General features: G+C 43.6%; 1 protein-coding gene across 1 annotated transcript; it reads right to left on the reverse strand.

The window, feature by feature from the left end:
- Positions 1-341: 341 nt before the first annotated feature.
- Positions 342-16,717, reverse strand: LOC118089041 (acyl-CoA (8-3)-desaturase). Its single transcript, XM_035123400.2, has 12 exons — positions 16,376-16,717; positions 10,655-10,765; positions 9,287-9,484; positions 7,098-7,199; positions 6,679-6,807; positions 6,386-6,443; positions 5,489-5,565; positions 4,626-4,723; positions 3,518-3,614; positions 3,201-3,280; positions 2,718-2,843; positions 342-1,904 (listed from the first exon to the last, which is right to left on the reverse strand). The coding sequence occupies exons 1-12, from the start codon at positions 16,595-16,597 to the stop codon at positions 1,853-1,855; spliced, it is 1,350 nt and encodes a 449-aa protein (XP_034979291.2). The 5' UTR covers positions 16,598-16,717; the 3' UTR covers positions 342-1,852.
- Positions 16,718-17,063: the final 346 nt, after the last annotated feature.

Here is a 17,063-nt window from a genome sequence, read left to right on the forward strand (position 1 = left end):
AAAAACTTGAGTTTAGATCCACCCCAAGAACAACTCCATGAGGAAATGTTATAACATAGGGTAGTTTAGGGGGGAAATGCATGTTAAAGGCTTACTGGATTATGCACAGTGCTGAGAAGGCGGATAGGGAGACATTTCTCTCCGTCTCTCATAATACAGGTACGAGAATCATTCAATGAAGCGGAATGTTGGAAAACTCAGGACAAACAAAATAATTGTATTGCTTCACACAGCACAGAATGGCTGGTGTTTGCAGCTGGCTCCAAGACTATGAGATCCACAGCATGCAATCAAGGAATGAATGAATTATCCTACGTACTCCTAGAATTTTTTTTTAAAAAAAGGTTTTCACACCACAGTTTGAATTCCTATGATTTCTTTTTGTAGAAAGATGTCTTAAATTTTGCACTCGTTATCTACTTTCAAAATCTCGCACAGCAGCAACTATGGTACCCAGTCACATCAAACGTCCGTTGTTGACGTGCATGTCTCCCCAGTCATTTCACACCATGCCCATCTCTGAAGTTGTTTCTTCCATCAATTTCAAAACAGCATACATTCACGTTTGCAGGCTACTTATATTTATTTAATTTATTTATTTAATTTATTTATTTACAACTCTTCTACCATAGAAGGACTTCATGGTGACAATTTACAACAAAATTACATAAATTAATAATATAATACAATAAGACAATAGCAGCGACGACATTAAAAGAGCTAGAGAGATGGTGCCATTGGTTGCCAAAAGTATACATTTTTTTTTTTGCACCTCAAAGATTTTTTTGTTTTAAAAAAGAGTATAGGAGGGAGTTTTAATCAGGGTTGCATCATGGAGAAGGCCTGCCTCTGTCTGGTTGTTGCCACCATCTAACCTCTGAAGGCAAGTCCGCCCAGAATAGGTGTCTCATTCAATTATCTTCATGTACAGACAACTTCATATGCTAAGCTGAACTATATTATCATGAGAGGCAAGAACTTTAGTTTGGGAGAAATGGAAAGTGGCTTTGCTTGCTCAAGAAGCCTGCTTAGGACTTAAGGAAAAGATTTCTGATAAGCACAGAAAATTGGATCTTGCTTAATCATTGTTCCCTTTATTACGAAACTTGAATGACTGAGTGCTTATCAGTTTGGAAGCTAAATGTGGCCACCCCCAAAATAAGGACGCGTTGGATTTGTGCCATTAGTTGTGTCATTATGTATTTTGTCACATTATCTGGAGGCACAAAACCTCTGGGTTTACACTGTCTCCCAAAAACAGCAGCTGTCTTCAGTGCTTCGTGTCTTTGTTTCAAAGGAGCATGGTGCTGCTGCAGATCAATAACAGCTATGGCACAATCCTGGATTTCTCCACTGAGGAGGAAAAACTGGAAAGGGAGGGCAGGGGAGAGAAGAGATTGGCCTCAGAGCTGGAAAGCCTACCAGGCGAGGTGAGCGCTGCAACCCCAGAGTCAGGAGCCTGAGACAATTAAAGGACTATGCAAAGTCTACTAAAGGAAACGATCAGGGTGTACGGACTCAGAATGGTTGGCAGGCTGCATGTCCTCCTATACCTTTGAAACTGTTGTTGCAGGTGGAAATACAGAGAAAGCAAAGCACTGTTTCCCTTTCCGTGTCTCTTCATAATGTCTCAAAGCAGAATGAAGGCTCTTTTTTCCTTTTTTCATCCCCCCACAAACAGAAAGGGGCAAGACAGCAGAGAAGCCACCTTTCTCTCTCTCGCTCAACTCCAGCCCCACCTCAAATTCCTAAAGCTTCAGAGTTCAGCTCAAGGTGTGTGCGGCAGGGAAGAGGAAGCACAGGAGATCACAGTTCAGCACGAGGCAATTCGTCCCCAAAGTCCTCTCTCCCCTTACGCGTGGATATAAGCATCCAGCCAGTGTTCCCCAGACTCCTTCAGCGTGCTGCAAAAGAAAAGAGAAAAGGGCTCTCAGTAACCATCCTCAGCTTAGTTTCATAGAGCTTGTCTTTCTTCCTTGTGCTGTTAATTTCACTTTTAATTTGCATACCGCCTTTCTGTATTACCACAGCTGAGATTAGCTGAGATTCCTGCATTGCAGGGGGTTGGACTAGATCAGGCATCCCCAGACTTCGGCCCTCCAGATGTTTTGGACTACAATCCCCATCATCCCTGACCACTGGTCCTGTTAGCTAGGGATCATGGGAGTTGTAGGCCAAAACATCTGGAGGGCTGCAGTTTGGGGATGCCTGGACTAGATGGCCCTTGGGGTGCCTTCCAACCCTACAATTCTATGATTCTATACACAAGGCAGTGTACAGAAACAAAAGGCGGTGCGAAGAAGCAAAAAAGATTGCACAACTCATAACACAATCTGATCCAATACAAAAGTGTCATAATAAAAACATAACTTAAAACATAAGCAACTTAAGCCAAATAAAGTGATATTCAATAAAGTGATATCCACTAGGATATAATAGCACACAATACAATTAAATACCAGCAAATAATAACGGAACAGAAATTAGATAAATAATATCTAAACTATAATAAATAAAAATAACAGTGGACCACAGCGCATATATCAACACAATGCAAAACTGAGAAGCAATTTACACAACTTAAAAACAATTTACACAACTTCTCTCTTCCCAGCTGGTTCTGCTGTTCCTAAAGTCAGGGTTTCGAAAAGGCTGCAAGGGCTGGAGGGGTGGTGGTGGTACAAGGCAGGTGGGGAAAAGCCATTAATTGAACTTACTGCAATATATCTGCAAAAGCCGTGAGCAAGGGCTTGCATTGGTACTTAACGCCATGCTTAGCACACAGGGATTTCACCAGAGGAGCCACCTTCCAATAATTGTGACGAGGCATCGTTGGGAAAAGGCTGTGGAAAGAGAGGAAGAAATGGTTTCACATGGGGAACCAGTGTGGTGTAGAAGTTAAAATGCCGCACTAGGACTTGGGATACCAGGGTTCAAATCCCCACACAGCCATGCACCTCGCTGGGAGAGGTTACTTGAGTCAGTCTCAGACTCTCAGCCTAACCTTCCTCACCACCTTGACCTCCTTGGATGAAAGGTGGGGTGGGAATGTAAACAACAAATCAGTGGCAGAGCCTTCAGTTAGCTGAAGCCATTCCACCTCTGTTGAAGTTCCCTAACCCTTTCCCACACAATATGAGTATTTTCCCAGACACATTCACCCCGTACCAGTGTCTCCCTTCCATATGTCACATACTCACTGATGCTCAATCTGGAAGTTTAGGTGTCCTGTGTACCAGTCATTGAACAGGGATTGATCCACATCACACGTCGCTGCGAGCTAAGTGAGAACGAGAAAGGAGACAGACCATTAAATGGCCCTGCACAAAGGGGAACAGCTGCCTCCAGAACCAAATGTGACCATGGCAACCGGGCCATTTGAACCACGCTCTCCTCGACGGAAATATAACCTTGCCCTTTCTAAGGAGGCCATGCACTTGAAAGCGCAAATGGAGGACTTTCTATCAGAGGGAAAAAAGTTATTGTCTCTGGGAGGAAAAAGTACATATTAACTCACCTGAGCAGACACCCAGTCCAAATTCTTATCATAATCGATAGTCATGGGAATGTGGTTCATCTGTGAGACCCAGAGAAACCAAGTGCTCTCTAGGAACCTGGGTAGATCAACACAAGAACAACCACAACAATAATCATCGCCATTCTGTCAGATGGGCCAATACCACCTCATACAGAATGAAATGGGCGAATTCTTTCAAAGCAAGTTTTTTTATACATCCTCCTTCCGCTTACAAGGCCTTATTCCTTTTCTGCTCCCGTAGGAGTGATGAGAGTAAGGGAATAAGAGTAGCAGATGTTCCATGGGCCTTCATTAGGCCCAGCAGACTTACTTATGGGAATTTTCCAGTGCAGATATCTCTGGGATTTGTAGTTTTACCAAGGCCTCACTAAGAGCCTGGAAGACGTGAGAAACTACAGATCCAAGGTATCTTTGCCGTGGAGATGTCTCCTATTGTTTGTATTTCATCGAATTGGCACTGCTAACTCCAGAGGAGTCTATTAATAGTTAGGCAGCCTCTTATGTCAGTGAATGAACCTTTTTGTCACAGAAGAACATTGCACGGATACTGAAGTTTCCATTTTTTTAAAAAAAACAACAACAACACCAGGTGATAAATATAATGCTGGAAACATATAGGGTGAAATCTACTCAACAAATGTAATAAATTTGTGCAAGGATTTCTGCTTGCACAGCAGGGCTTTCCCCCTCCACTTATGCCCCCCCCAACATTAGCTTGGAGGGGTCAGAGGTAGCCCCAGAACAGCATGTGGGGGGAGGGGAGGGGGATTGTTCCATCTCACAAGCTGATGTACTTTGTGCAGGCAAAATGTCTGTAATAGCATGGTGCTGAATTCCACCCATCTCTGTATTTTACTTTTTTAACTATCTGAATGCAGAGTAGGGGGAAGAGGAACAGTCTCTCTTGTAGCTGATGGACACTTTCTTGGACTGCTTCCCTAGGCCAGGCCAGGGGAGATCATCTGCATGATGGATCTGTTCACGCTGGTGGGATAATTTGAGATGCAAAGAAAGCCCTTGGTACATGCACAGCCCCCCCCCCCCCGGCCCACCCCACCCACGAGAGTTTTGCATACAGATTATTTACCTGGCCAGCCAGTAGAACGCCATGAAGCTCTTAAATCCCATTAAAGGAACAAACATGAGACAAACGCGGATATTGTAGAACACAATGAAAGCAAACTCCTGCCAAAGAAAACTGGGTTAAGGCAATGAAAACAACTGAAAACGGCTGCCTTTGTGTGGTGCAATTATGATGACTACAAAGGCCATGATGCCATATGACTCAGAGAAATGTTTGCATGTCTGGAAACGCCCAGGGAACTGTATCATGTTAAGAAGAACTGCCTCCATGGTATGGAAGGGGATCAGTATCAGTGCAGATGGGGCACATGATTCTGCACCGGGGTGGATATTATGAAAGGCAGTATATAAATGCCTTACAAATAACAAATCAAAGGAATGAACAAATGAAAATCTCATGGATATGGGTCTTCTTGATTACTGTAGATCTATTCCACCCTCCCCAATAGGGTTGCCAGACTCAATAGAGGACAGGACTTCTGTGCCTTTAATTGCCCTGCTCTCTTTTGAGTCCGGAAACCTTAAAGAGAAACCAGCAGACCCTTTGCTTGGAAATTAAAACAAAGGGCCTGCTGGTTTCTCTTTAAGGTTTCCAGACTCAAAAGAGAGCAGGGAAATTAAAGGCACAGAAGTCCTGTCCTCTATTGAGTCTGGCAACCCTACTCCCCAAAGTGACATTGGCTCCAACATACACAGGCCAAGTGGATTTGTTTACTCTGTTTATTCATTAAAGTAAACTCATGTGACACAGGAATAAAAGAATGATTTCTCTAATGCAACTCTGGTGGCTAGCTGTAGACAGTGCGGGCATTCCACATCTGCATTCCACCATTATGTTATTATCCATAGGGGAAACAGATGACTCACCATCCATTTTTTCCTCTGAATTGCAAAGCGTATTATAATCAGCTGCACAAATATAACGAAAGTCATCGGGGCTAAGACTATGGACAAAAAGGGAAGCAAACATAAAACAAAGAGAAGTATTTTCCTTCAGTTGTATTAACCAAGTTATCCAAGCCACCCAAGTATTTCTGGGTATTTCTCATCTCCCAGGTAATTCTGGAGCAATCATACTGAGCTAAATTTAAGTTGGAGGGGTGTCCCCTCAAGATCCCATGCAGCCCTGTGACTCTATAGCTGTATGATTTGCATTTGTAGAAATGGACAATTATTTTTTAAATTTTTTAAAAAAATGGTCAAGCTTGGCATAATTGAGGAGCTGGCCTAGCGCATGTGATTTGTTGCCATAGGAGCTCAAGGGTATTTGAATTTCATCCTTCCTGCCCTGACTGGACGTGAAGTCATGAAAGTGTGTGTCTGAGAAAGAGAACAAAAACAAAAACCTCAAGACTTTTGAAACTGAAGCTGAAAAGAGACGGAGCAGCCTGACTTGCTTTGTGGAATTGGTTTCCCCCCCCCCCGTAATCTACTGGAGGTGGTGGGTCTGCTGGTGTTCTGATGCTGTTAAGTTTCTTTCTTATGCTCAGCCTGTATAAATGTGTGGGGAAATGCCCCCCATCTCCAGAGATCTTCATTCTGCAGAAACAAACCCTAAGATACAAGCTGGGAGCCTGAAATCTCTCACTGCTCAGAGATTGGGGTTTATGTAACACTAGTAAAGCTAACATTTCTTCTATCTATCCATTTGCCTATAGCATATTTTTATTCAGAACCTCCAGCCTCTGATCTAACATGCTTCGGTCCTAATCCCCAAAGAGGCACAGCCTTGCTGATGGTAGCAAACAACAGAGAGAGACTCACGGGCGAAGTATTTGTGCTGGTGCTGGTAAGGCATGTATTTCTTCTTCTTCTTCCCAAGCTGCAAATGGAGAGCAGAAGCGGTGCGGTTAAACATAGGTAACAACTTTGCTGACCTTTTGTCACTGTACAGATTTTTTTTCTTATAAAATTTGATTCAGGAAAGAAGCCTACGATATTATGTTTGCAACATGAAATCGGCTTCCATGGCCATGTTTGCACGTAAGGCTCAACCAAACCATGGCTTTAACCTACTGCATCTGTTATTCACGGCGTGCATTCCTCTGTCTACTCACCTCCTCAGAGAGCGGCTTCCCCAGGCTGAACAGGAGTGGATGCATGTTGAGATCTGGGTCCTTGCGGAAGCAGTTGGGTTTGGCATGATGCTGGTTATGCATATGGTTCCACCAGCTGGGGGGCCCTCCCTGCACACAGAATAAAAAGAAAATCCCACCAGTTTTTCATTATTCATGTTGGTAGTGCTGGGGAAACTACATTATGTGCTTATTCTTGACACACAAATTGGGGGAAAAAATTGTCCAAAATGGCAACTCTGATGTTGACCTGAGAGTCACAGTTGTTCAACAAAGTATTCAATGAGAGTATCAAGAGTGAAGTTACTGAACTGAATTTATCGGGAAGTTTGAGTATATTCCTGCTTAGCTTCTATGAGTTCTAAGCAGGGAAAACCCCACTCTCGATACGAGGCTCTTACTTTAAGGACTCCTGCCACAATGTGGTGAGCCAGTCTATTCCACTTGGGCTTTTGAAAGACGGAAACATGCCCAAGATCATGCTGAAGAAAGCCATACTGGATCTGGAAAGCAAAAAAGCAATATCAATACATGTTGATAGGCTATTTTCCACAGGCGGGTTAGTAGGAACAAATGGCTCACTCTTTCACCAAGACTTGGGGAAAGCAACAGCACCTATCCTACGCACTCTGTCCCTGTTTAGTTCCCCACACATTTGCAACGGAAATTGGCAGGAAGCCTGGGCACTTTCATCAGGAGGAGAACTGGTTCCCATGAAGTTAGTACTATAGAAAAGGGCACTAGGCCTTCCTGCATGGGTTCCCATGGTGGCATAATAAAAAAGGCTTGCCTCATGAATATTGCTTATAAAAGTTCAAACACAACAGAACAATGAAATGGAAGATTTTAAGTATTACAGTAGCATCGTGGAAGCCACAGTGACACAGTCCATGGATTCATCCCATAGGGCTGATGTACCTTTTAAAGGTCCACAACTATGTAAACAAGGCCAATCACACAGATCTTCACTTCTCATACTAGCCAGGCATAATATTTATGATAAGGACCCATTCCATTGCAAATGGCTCTACCAAATGGCCACTAGCCTTTCAAGGTCAACAGCTGGGGTGTGTGTGTGAATTCCTAGAAAAGCAATTCACACAGCCAAAGGGTGCCAGCATCTCTTTCCAACGAAGCAACTTTTTGCTATTTCTCTGTTAACAACTGACTTTTCTTGCCTCAAAATGAAGAAGAAAATGCTGGATCGACATCTTTATCAATCTACTGTGACTCCAAGGTCTCCTTCCTAGACAGTCAGCTCCACCAGTTCAGACCTCATGAGCATGCATGTGAAATTAAGAATTTTATTTTATTTTTGCCTTGACAGGCATCACTTCATACTTGTTTCACATATTGAGACTGCGTGCATTTTGACTAAAAAGCTGTGCCTGTCTAGCTGGCCTTTCACATGGAACCAGCAGCATTGCAGAGGAAACTACCTTGGAGCTGCTGCCATTCAGAGTTCTACCAAACAACCCTAATTTTGCTTCTGGGACATCACAACTACATTTCCCCATGCCATTTGTGCCAATGTGCACCGCAACCTCTGAATCCTCCCCATCACTATCTACTACGCTATCTGGGTGACAGATGATATCCACAACCTTCACATCAGGCAAGCAATTAATCTTATGCCTACACACTGACCACACACCCAGTTGTTAAAACGCCCACTACTAGGATCACTCCACCTCTGGAGAAGTTCTCTCAGGGCAGGTTTTCTTTAGATCAAGGAAAGGTCAGGCAGCATAGTGCACTCTGGCTTCCAGGCCCTGTTGCCGAATTTGCCTGGCTGTTTAACTTGCTTTGACACTTGTCTGCTGTGGCTCCCTGCAGCTTGTGGAGCTAGCTCCTTTTGCTAGGTTGCTCTAAATCAGTGTTTCCCAAACTTGGGTCTCCAGCTGTTTTTTGGACTACAGTTCCCACCAGCCCTAAACATTGGTCTTGCTAAACTAGGGATGATGGGAGTCGTAGTCCATAAACAGCTGGAGACCCAAGTTGTGAAAACCCCACTCTAAATTTATATGCCTGGCTAGTTCCTCCCAGCTGCTGTTGCAGTCAGTAAGGTCAGGTGTATGGCTCAAATTCCTGAAAGTAGGGATTTGAAAAAGGGAGTAGTAGTCCGGAACAGTGGATGTTGATTGACTGGACAATGGGCAATAAGTTGACTACAAATTAACTCCTTGGGGAGATTTTCTTATTTTAAAACTTTTAATAAAAAATAAGTAGCTTTTGCCTGTTGCTGAGCAGAGCACGCTTTTAAAAGTGCAAGTTTACCTGTAGTTTTAAGTGGTACCTTGAACTCCCACTTTGATAAACTATACCAATTTTTAGCTAGTAACATTAAATTTGTGTGCTCAGGTTTCCATGTTTGAACCCTGATAACTCCCAGTAAAAAAAGAACTCATTTAGTAGGGGTGTGAAAGTCACGGTAGGCAGTATTTAGCTAATAACTATGATATGCTGAAATTCCACAAGGTTTGTCAAATGCTTAGGGGGGGTGAGGATATGACAAAGCACTAAGACAGGGAACTGGTCCAGAATAGTCCAGACCAAGTCCTGCTGCACCCAGTAATGCAGACACATTTACCTGTGCAATGGTGAACAATGCTACACCAATAAGGAAAGGGGTCCAGGTTTTTCCAAAGTACCAGATGACGAGCCAGGATGCAATATCTATCAGGAAAGCATGCAGAAACATGAAGGTGAAGAAGGGGTAACTGGCCTTCAGGAGTCCAGATCTCTTCACTGTGCTGTGCAGCTCACGAAAGTCTTGTATCAGCATATCCTGTGAGAAGTGACCATGGTTAAGTTCCCCCTTCACAAAGTACAGGCATCTGATTCAAACTGTAGCATTACTACGCTTTCTCTAGAGAAATCACGGTGGTAACAGAGAGGTCAAGCCAGCTGGTCAGCTCTCCTTCAACAGGGGGCGGGATGGGACAGGACTCTAAGATAAGAGGGGCATGATGATTTCAGGGCATTGTCTAACCAGGGGCAGTGGAAAACCTCTCTCTGCTCTCTCTCCACTTTAACTTCAAGGAGTGTAATGAAATGAGTGGATTTTTGGTAAGAGTTGAGGTTTTGGTACCCAGATCCCTCCTGTGCTGTTGTTGGTACCCGTCTATCTTGAAAGACAATGGAATGCCTAGACATCAAGATCCTGATTTCTCAGCCTCGCTGATGTGGTCCAAAGGAAAACAGAGCAACACGCTTGGCATCAGCTTGGTTGCTGGAGTTGCCAGAATGAGGCATATAAGACACCATTCAACCATCTTAGGGACTCCACTCTGGATCTGTTTAGGGTTTACTCCTTAGCCTTTCCTTCTAACAAAGATATCCCACAAGGCAGCAGAGGTTGAGGACCAGAGTTTTCCTTCTCTGCCTTCTTGACCATTAGACCCACTTGTCCGTTCCATCTGCCAGAGCCTGTCTTCGCATTTGCTATCCTCATCTCTTTCCATGAGGATGAAATCTGAAGTGGGGAATGCCTTTGCTCCTCACATGATCTAGATCCTCAGTTTTGCAGGGTTCTAAATTGTGCGGGAAATCTCCTCATTTTAGACTTCACCCTTCAACTCGTTGAGGTTTATGGACAGGGCCATAAACACAACCTTACTGGTGACCAGTGAAGAGTGGGCAGGTGCTTAGTGAAGGATCAAGGCAGAGAGATTTAAATATCCAACCAGATCCCTCCACCACCTACCCAGTTGCACAAGTCTATGGTTGTCTCTTCCATGGTGGCTGTGTCTACCACGGGACAGGGGGTGAGGAGCAATATTGAGGTTCTAAAGCATCATGAAAAGTGTACCCTTTAGGGATCCATAGGGCCTAAGCCACCAAAGGGAAATCCTGCAGCTAAGTTCTTTGGTATCTACAATGTGCTTTTGCTCAATTAGAACGTGTAAAGCATTTTAGTCCAGTGGCTTTTGCCATGCACACCACATGGAAAACTTACTTTTTTGGTGGGTTCACAGCTGGGTTGATCAGGTGCCAGCTCCCCAATTAGCAGTGAGCTCAGGTGTTTCTTTACTAGGTCCTCATCCTTGTGGAAAGCGGTGAAGGCATCCTAAACACACACACACACACACACAAATGTAAAAAAATGTAGGGGTCTTAGTACACCACAAACTTAACATGAGTCAACAAAGTGATGCCGCAAAAGAAAAAGGGAAAAGAGCTGTATCAACAGAAGTACAGTATAGTGTCCCAATCAAGGGAAGTCATAATACTGTTCTGTTTTGCCTTGGTGAGGCCCCACCTGGAGTACTGTATCTAGTTCTGGGCACCAAAATTTGAGGATGATGTTGACAAGCTGGAATGTGAGCAGAGGAGGGCAACCAAGATGATCAAGGGCCTTATGAGGAAAGGTTGAAGGAGCTGGGTATGTTTAGCCTAGAAAAGAGTAGACTGAGAGGAGATATGATTGCCATCTTCAAATATCTAAAGGGTTGTCACATGGGGGATGGAGCAAGCTTGTTTTCTCCTGCTCCAGAGCGTAGGACCTGAACCAATGGATTAAAGTTACAATGAAAGATATCCTGACCAGACATCAGGAAGAACTTTTGACAGTAAGTGATCACTAAGCTCATTCTGGGTTGATCATTCCATTTTTATTTTTATTTTTGGTCATTCTAGAAAGGACTATCTGGCAGGATATTCTTCATGGAACCCTATGATGAAATGAGTTGCTTTTAATGAAAGGGCTGGTGCTGTGCTACTTATATTGTAATTATTGGTATGGTTTTAATAGATTTTATATATGTATATAGTTTTAATTTTATCAGTGTTTTATGGTTTTTTAATTATTGTTTTTTCTATGCCTTTAGTGGTTCTTTTTTTTTTTAAAGCTGCCTTGAGTCCCCTCAGGGAAAAAGGTGGGGTATAAATACAACAACAACAACAACAACAACAACAACAACAACAACAACAACAACAAAAATAATAATAATGAACAACTATATTTTATTTCTGATAAGTAAGTTTCATGTTTTGCTGTAAGTACTTGTGAAGCCAGTGATTCACAAATCAAGACTGGTATACAGTTCCTGTTAAATGAGTTAACAGAAAATAGAGGTCCAAGATTGATAGTAAAGATCATCAACAACAACAATTTATTGGCTGCCTTCACTCAGAAGAGGTGCCAGCAAATTAACTGAGCCTCCTCCCCAAACACCCAATCTCATTGCACTCTGTGTGCTTGTCGCACAACACACCAACCCTGAAAGTCAGTTGCACTATATTATTTTCCATTCAGCAGCTCACGGATAGAAACTGTTTCCTGCTCAAGGGTAGAAGATTAAAGAGGTGCTGGCCGGGGTGTGAATCATCCCTGAGAATTTTTCTCGCTCTCCTAAGGCAACGATCCCTTGCGATGTCATCTAGCCGGCTCAGGGGACAGCCCATGATATAATGTGCTGTGTTCACCACCCTCTGTAAAGACTTTCTGTCCGTGGCTGTCAAGCCAACGTACCACACTGTGATACAATATGAGAGGACACTTTCTATTGTGGACTGGTAGAAGGAGGTCATCAATTGTTGTTTAACATTGCTCTTTCGCAAGACCCTGAGAAAATGGAGTCTCTGTTGGGCCTTCCTAACCACCTGAGTTATATTGTTTTTCCAAGTGAGGTCTTCACTAAGGTAAACACCCAGGAATCTTTAAATGGCCCTTGTGGCCTAAGCCAGTCCATTCCAGTAGGAGGTACAAACACAGTGTGAAGGCATATCAGATTAGGAGATTTAATGGGCATGGTGCGCACATGTCGTACTGAGGGATATTCTTACTTGCGGGCATCAGCCACATGTCCATGTTGTAAGGATATGGGAGGAAGGCAAGGATATGGGAGGAAGTCAATATGTAATAATAGTAATTATCTATTTTGTGTACCCCACTCATCTGACTGGGTTAAATTCAGCTCGCATTTAAATTCAAACCTATAAACCCACAGTTTCCAAAATAATACGATAAACAAAATGCAGCCGTCCTTTGAAATTCACACCTATCTGAATATTGCAATGTCATTCTTGAACCAAACAACATTTACAAAGATGCATATATCAGGTTAAGGTGTGCATACAAATAAATATGTTCATGTAAATAGCATAAATAGTAAAATGACGTTTTACTATGTTTTTACATGTGCTGTAAGCCGCCCAGAGTGCCTGGGGAAACCCAGCCAGATGGGTGGAGAATAATAATAATAATAATAATAATAATAATAATAATGCACAAATGCATCACAACATGTGTACATTAGTCAATGCCAGGGATTTTTCTAAGCCAGAATTCACTGGAACTCAGTTCCGGCACCTGCCATTCTGAGAGAACAAGAGAGACGTTCATGGTGAGTTCCGGCACCTTTCCCCAGAAAAATGGCACTGGTCAAAACCACTGAAGAATTTTATGAGGATTTTAAAAATAATAATTGTAAATTCCTGCAGAAATGTGGAGAATCAATTGGAAGATTGGAAGAGCAAGAGAACCGAGAGGATATATTCCTCCCCCCCTGCCCAGAAGGAACCCAGTGCATCTTTTCTGCCTGAGGTAGAGAAACCAACTGACATCCTCTCCTGCCCACACACTCTAATGTTGGTAGAAATATGGCAAACTAAATAATCGACATGTTCCAGCCTTTTAATAGTAGTCCTTAAATCTATAACTTGAGTTGGGCTGCCTGCCTCAATCTTCTTGGCACTGAATAACTCATTGGCACCTGCTGCAACTACTTCTGAGATCTGAAGGAGTGATAGACATGTGAGAACGCAGTTGATGTTTGCAACTCTTAGCCAATGTGACACTCCTGCTCGTATTACCCTGTGGGTGTTAAACAGGTGGCCAAGGACTTAGTAGGGGAACAGTTGGTTTGGCTACTCGCTTCAAAGAAGACGCTTTTAGGCAGTGTGACTCCACCACAACTTTCTGGATCCCTGTGAGGGTGGCTGTGCATAAATTTGAGTGCCTGCATTATTAGTTAAACGCTTTCTGTAAATTGCTTAAATGTCCGGGAAAATCCGGACGTTTGGCAACCCATGGCACAAGTCTAGACTTTTCCCGTGAGGCAATGCTCAAATTACATGCTGGGTCAGAGCCCCTTTGGGTTGCTGCATTTAAAAGACTATGGGGGGCATGATTGGACTAAAACTGGGGGCGGGGGGGGGGACATGTGAATTTCTCAAAGAACCCCACCCTTCAACTGGAACACTGCATTGTGAGCCAGTGTGGTATAGTGGTTAAGAGCGGTAGACTCGTTATCTGGTGAACTGGGTTCGCGTCTCCACTCCTCCACGTGCAGCTGCTGGGTGACCTTGGGCTAGTCACACTTCTCTGAAGTCTCTCAGCCGCACGCACCTCACAGAGTGTTTGTTGTGGGGGAGGAAGGGAAAGGAGATTGTTAGCCACTACCTTAGGGTAGTGATAAAGCGGGATATCAAATCCAAACTCTTCTTCTTCTTCTTCTTCTTCTTCTTCTTCTTCTTCTTCTTCTTCTTCTTCTTCTTCTTCTTCTTCTTCTTCTTCTTCTTCTTCTCTCTTTGCGCACCTTGGTATTTCTCCACCTCTATTTCTTTGTCATGGGAATTTCCTCCCAAGGCGGATGAGAATTATCAGACAAAAATTGCACCAGGTTTTATGCAAATTAAGCTGCAACGCTGTACACCCTTTACCCAGGAGTGAGTCCCTCTGAAATCAGTGAGGCTTACTTCTGAGTAGACATCAGGCTTTTCAGATTTAGGTGGACTTTAACGCTCATCAGGCTCAGCCAGCATGACGAGTCATCAGGGAGAATAGGAGAATAGGAGTCATATTGCAGCAGCATTTGGAGAGCCACAGGCTCTAGGATTGCACCATGTCAATTAACACCAACTTCAGTTACATGTAATTTTAATAAACCTGTTTTGTGGGTGCCAGAATGTTCATTTGGTTAGGATATCTTTAGCTTGCTTTGGCATGCAAGAAAAGTGCTAGAAAAAGATACCATCCCCAAGGCAAAATGAGAAAACTTTACATCACCAAGGTCAATATGCCACTCATTTTATTGCTGTATTATATATATGCTTCACATAATAAAACATAAATCACTGCATTAGGATTTATGCACCCTGGTCACCATTTCTTTGAGCTCCTGCCATCGGGAGGGAGATACGTATAGAACAATGCAGGCAAGAATGAGCTGTCTCAAGAACAGTTTCTTCTCTAGAGCGATTTTGGCCTTAAATGGAAAGTCCGAACTTTGAAGTCATCTTATTTTACTTGTTATATTGTATCATATTGCACTGTTTTAATTAGGGTTTTGTAGTAATTTTGAATTATGTGGAATGCTTTATCTGAGTTGATGTGGTAACCAAGTAATTTTGTTATTCCCGCAAGGGGACTATGACAATAAAGATTATCTTATCTTATCTTATGCCTCTCCCTAACTGACAATCCCAAACTCAACATCCTTTACACTATTCTCAATCTCAGGTGGTGTTTTCTAAATTTTAATTTCAGGTGTACAACAGATTAGTATATTTCACAACTTGCCAATATATTCTGCAAAGCTAAGACATTCTGTAGTGAAATATAAAATTGTGACTGTAATTCTAAGTGTACTTACCAGGGTTAAACTCAACAAGAAGAGTAAAAACTACAATCCCAACAAATATCAGCGATGCTACATCAGTTCTCTTAGCTTCCTCCCTCAACATTACTCAAATATTTTGGCTGAGGAGACATCCTCATAGTTTCTCACAGGCAATGCTTAGATATGATAACTCTGCTTTTGAGTCCGTATGATGTAAGGATGTAAACCTGCACACACCTGGGCTTCTTAAACCACCTGGAAGTCAGCGGGATTTAAGGAGGCAATGACATGTATAAAGAATTATAACCAATTATCCTGAGAAGTACCTCCAGACTAGCTGTAGTCACCCATGCCCAGCCAGAATTTAGCTTCCTCCTCCAGCAAGCTGCTTATGATGCGGTGGGCTTTTCTGTGCCTTCAGATCCTACTTCTAACTCTTGTTTCCCACAATAACAGAAAATTGCCAAGGAAACATTGCTAGCATATGAAGAACCATGGTCCCTCTAGCCCTGAATGCCTACAGTGCTGTGACAGTGGTTCTCCAGGATGTCAGGCACAAGTCTTTCCCAGATCTGCTACCTGAGATCCTTGGAGATGCTAGGGATCGAATCTGGGATGTGGTCCAAGTAAGGCAGGGGTGGATGTGCCTTTTTGACTCGGGGGGGGGGAGTCAGTTATTTATCTCTCTCCACCCTTCAGGCCAACTTCAACAGATGGATGGGGCCACCCATCTATCAATCATCCCACTCCTGATGACATCCGGCGTCTGAGAGGGCTGCAGGGATGGGCCTGCTTTGTCAATGCATTCCCTGCATTGAACTCTCCCCTCTCCAGCTGTTGAGCAGAGGGTGCAATCCTGCTCTCTACAAGGGTCTGCTTTGCCAGTGTGTTTCTTTCAGGGAACATGCTGGCAAAGATGCACCCAGCAGGATCGAGCCCCATCCCCACCAGCTGATGCCAGCCAGTGATGTTAGAGTGCCATGACCTCATGGGCCAAATGTGACCCCCTAGCAGGTCTACAGGCTGCAGTTTCCCTACTCCTAATCCAAGGCATGTGCTCTGCCACTGGGTGATGGTCCTTCTCCACTGCTGTCTGCCCCGCAATAAGGTCTCACCGTGGCATCTTGTCCGGAATAGTGGCTGATGACGCGCCTTCCTCCAGGGTGCCGCCAATAGAACTTGCTGACATCGTAGACTTTCCGGTTGATGACCAGCCACCTCTCTTCCTTGGAGTTCCCTTTGCCCGAGCGGAGTCCTATCTCCTCCCAGGTGAAAAGCTGTGGAGCGTCTAAGCAAGGTTCCTTTCCCCCTAGAACAGTGCCTGACTGTGGAGGCATTCTGACAGTGCAGCGCCAGCTTTTCCAGCTAGCTACTCTTTATCCAGGTTGGAGCAACCTGCTTCATGTTTCAGGCAGGTTTATATACTGTAGATACACACACCTGTTGCAGCAATCCAAATTGCTCATGACATTCTGTTGCTTCAGGCATTTCTCTTTCAAAACAGTTGACTTTCTCCTGCTCCTCCCCTTGGCTTCCTTTCCGTCATGCCTGTGTATCCTTCACACCTACGAGACCTCAGAACTGGGAGAACGAGCAAGTGAATAATTGTTGCTTTAATGAATACAGCCACGTCACGTACATAGAAGCCATTTATCTTTGGGTGCTCTGCATTGTGCAAGAGTCTTAGCTTCACCACAACAGAAGTTTGATATTTGCCAGCCACCATCACTGATCACTTCCAGAGTAATATTGCTTCCTTTTGCAAGCAGCAGGATTAAGAGCAGAGAATGCGGAGATATAATC

Source organism: Zootoca vivipara, chromosome 1, assembly GCF_963506605.1.
Source record: "Zootoca vivipara chromosome 1, rZooViv1.1, whole genome shotgun sequence".
NCBI classification, from domain to species: domain Eukaryota; kingdom Metazoa; phylum Chordata; class Lepidosauria; order Squamata; family Lacertidae; genus Zootoca; species Zootoca vivipara.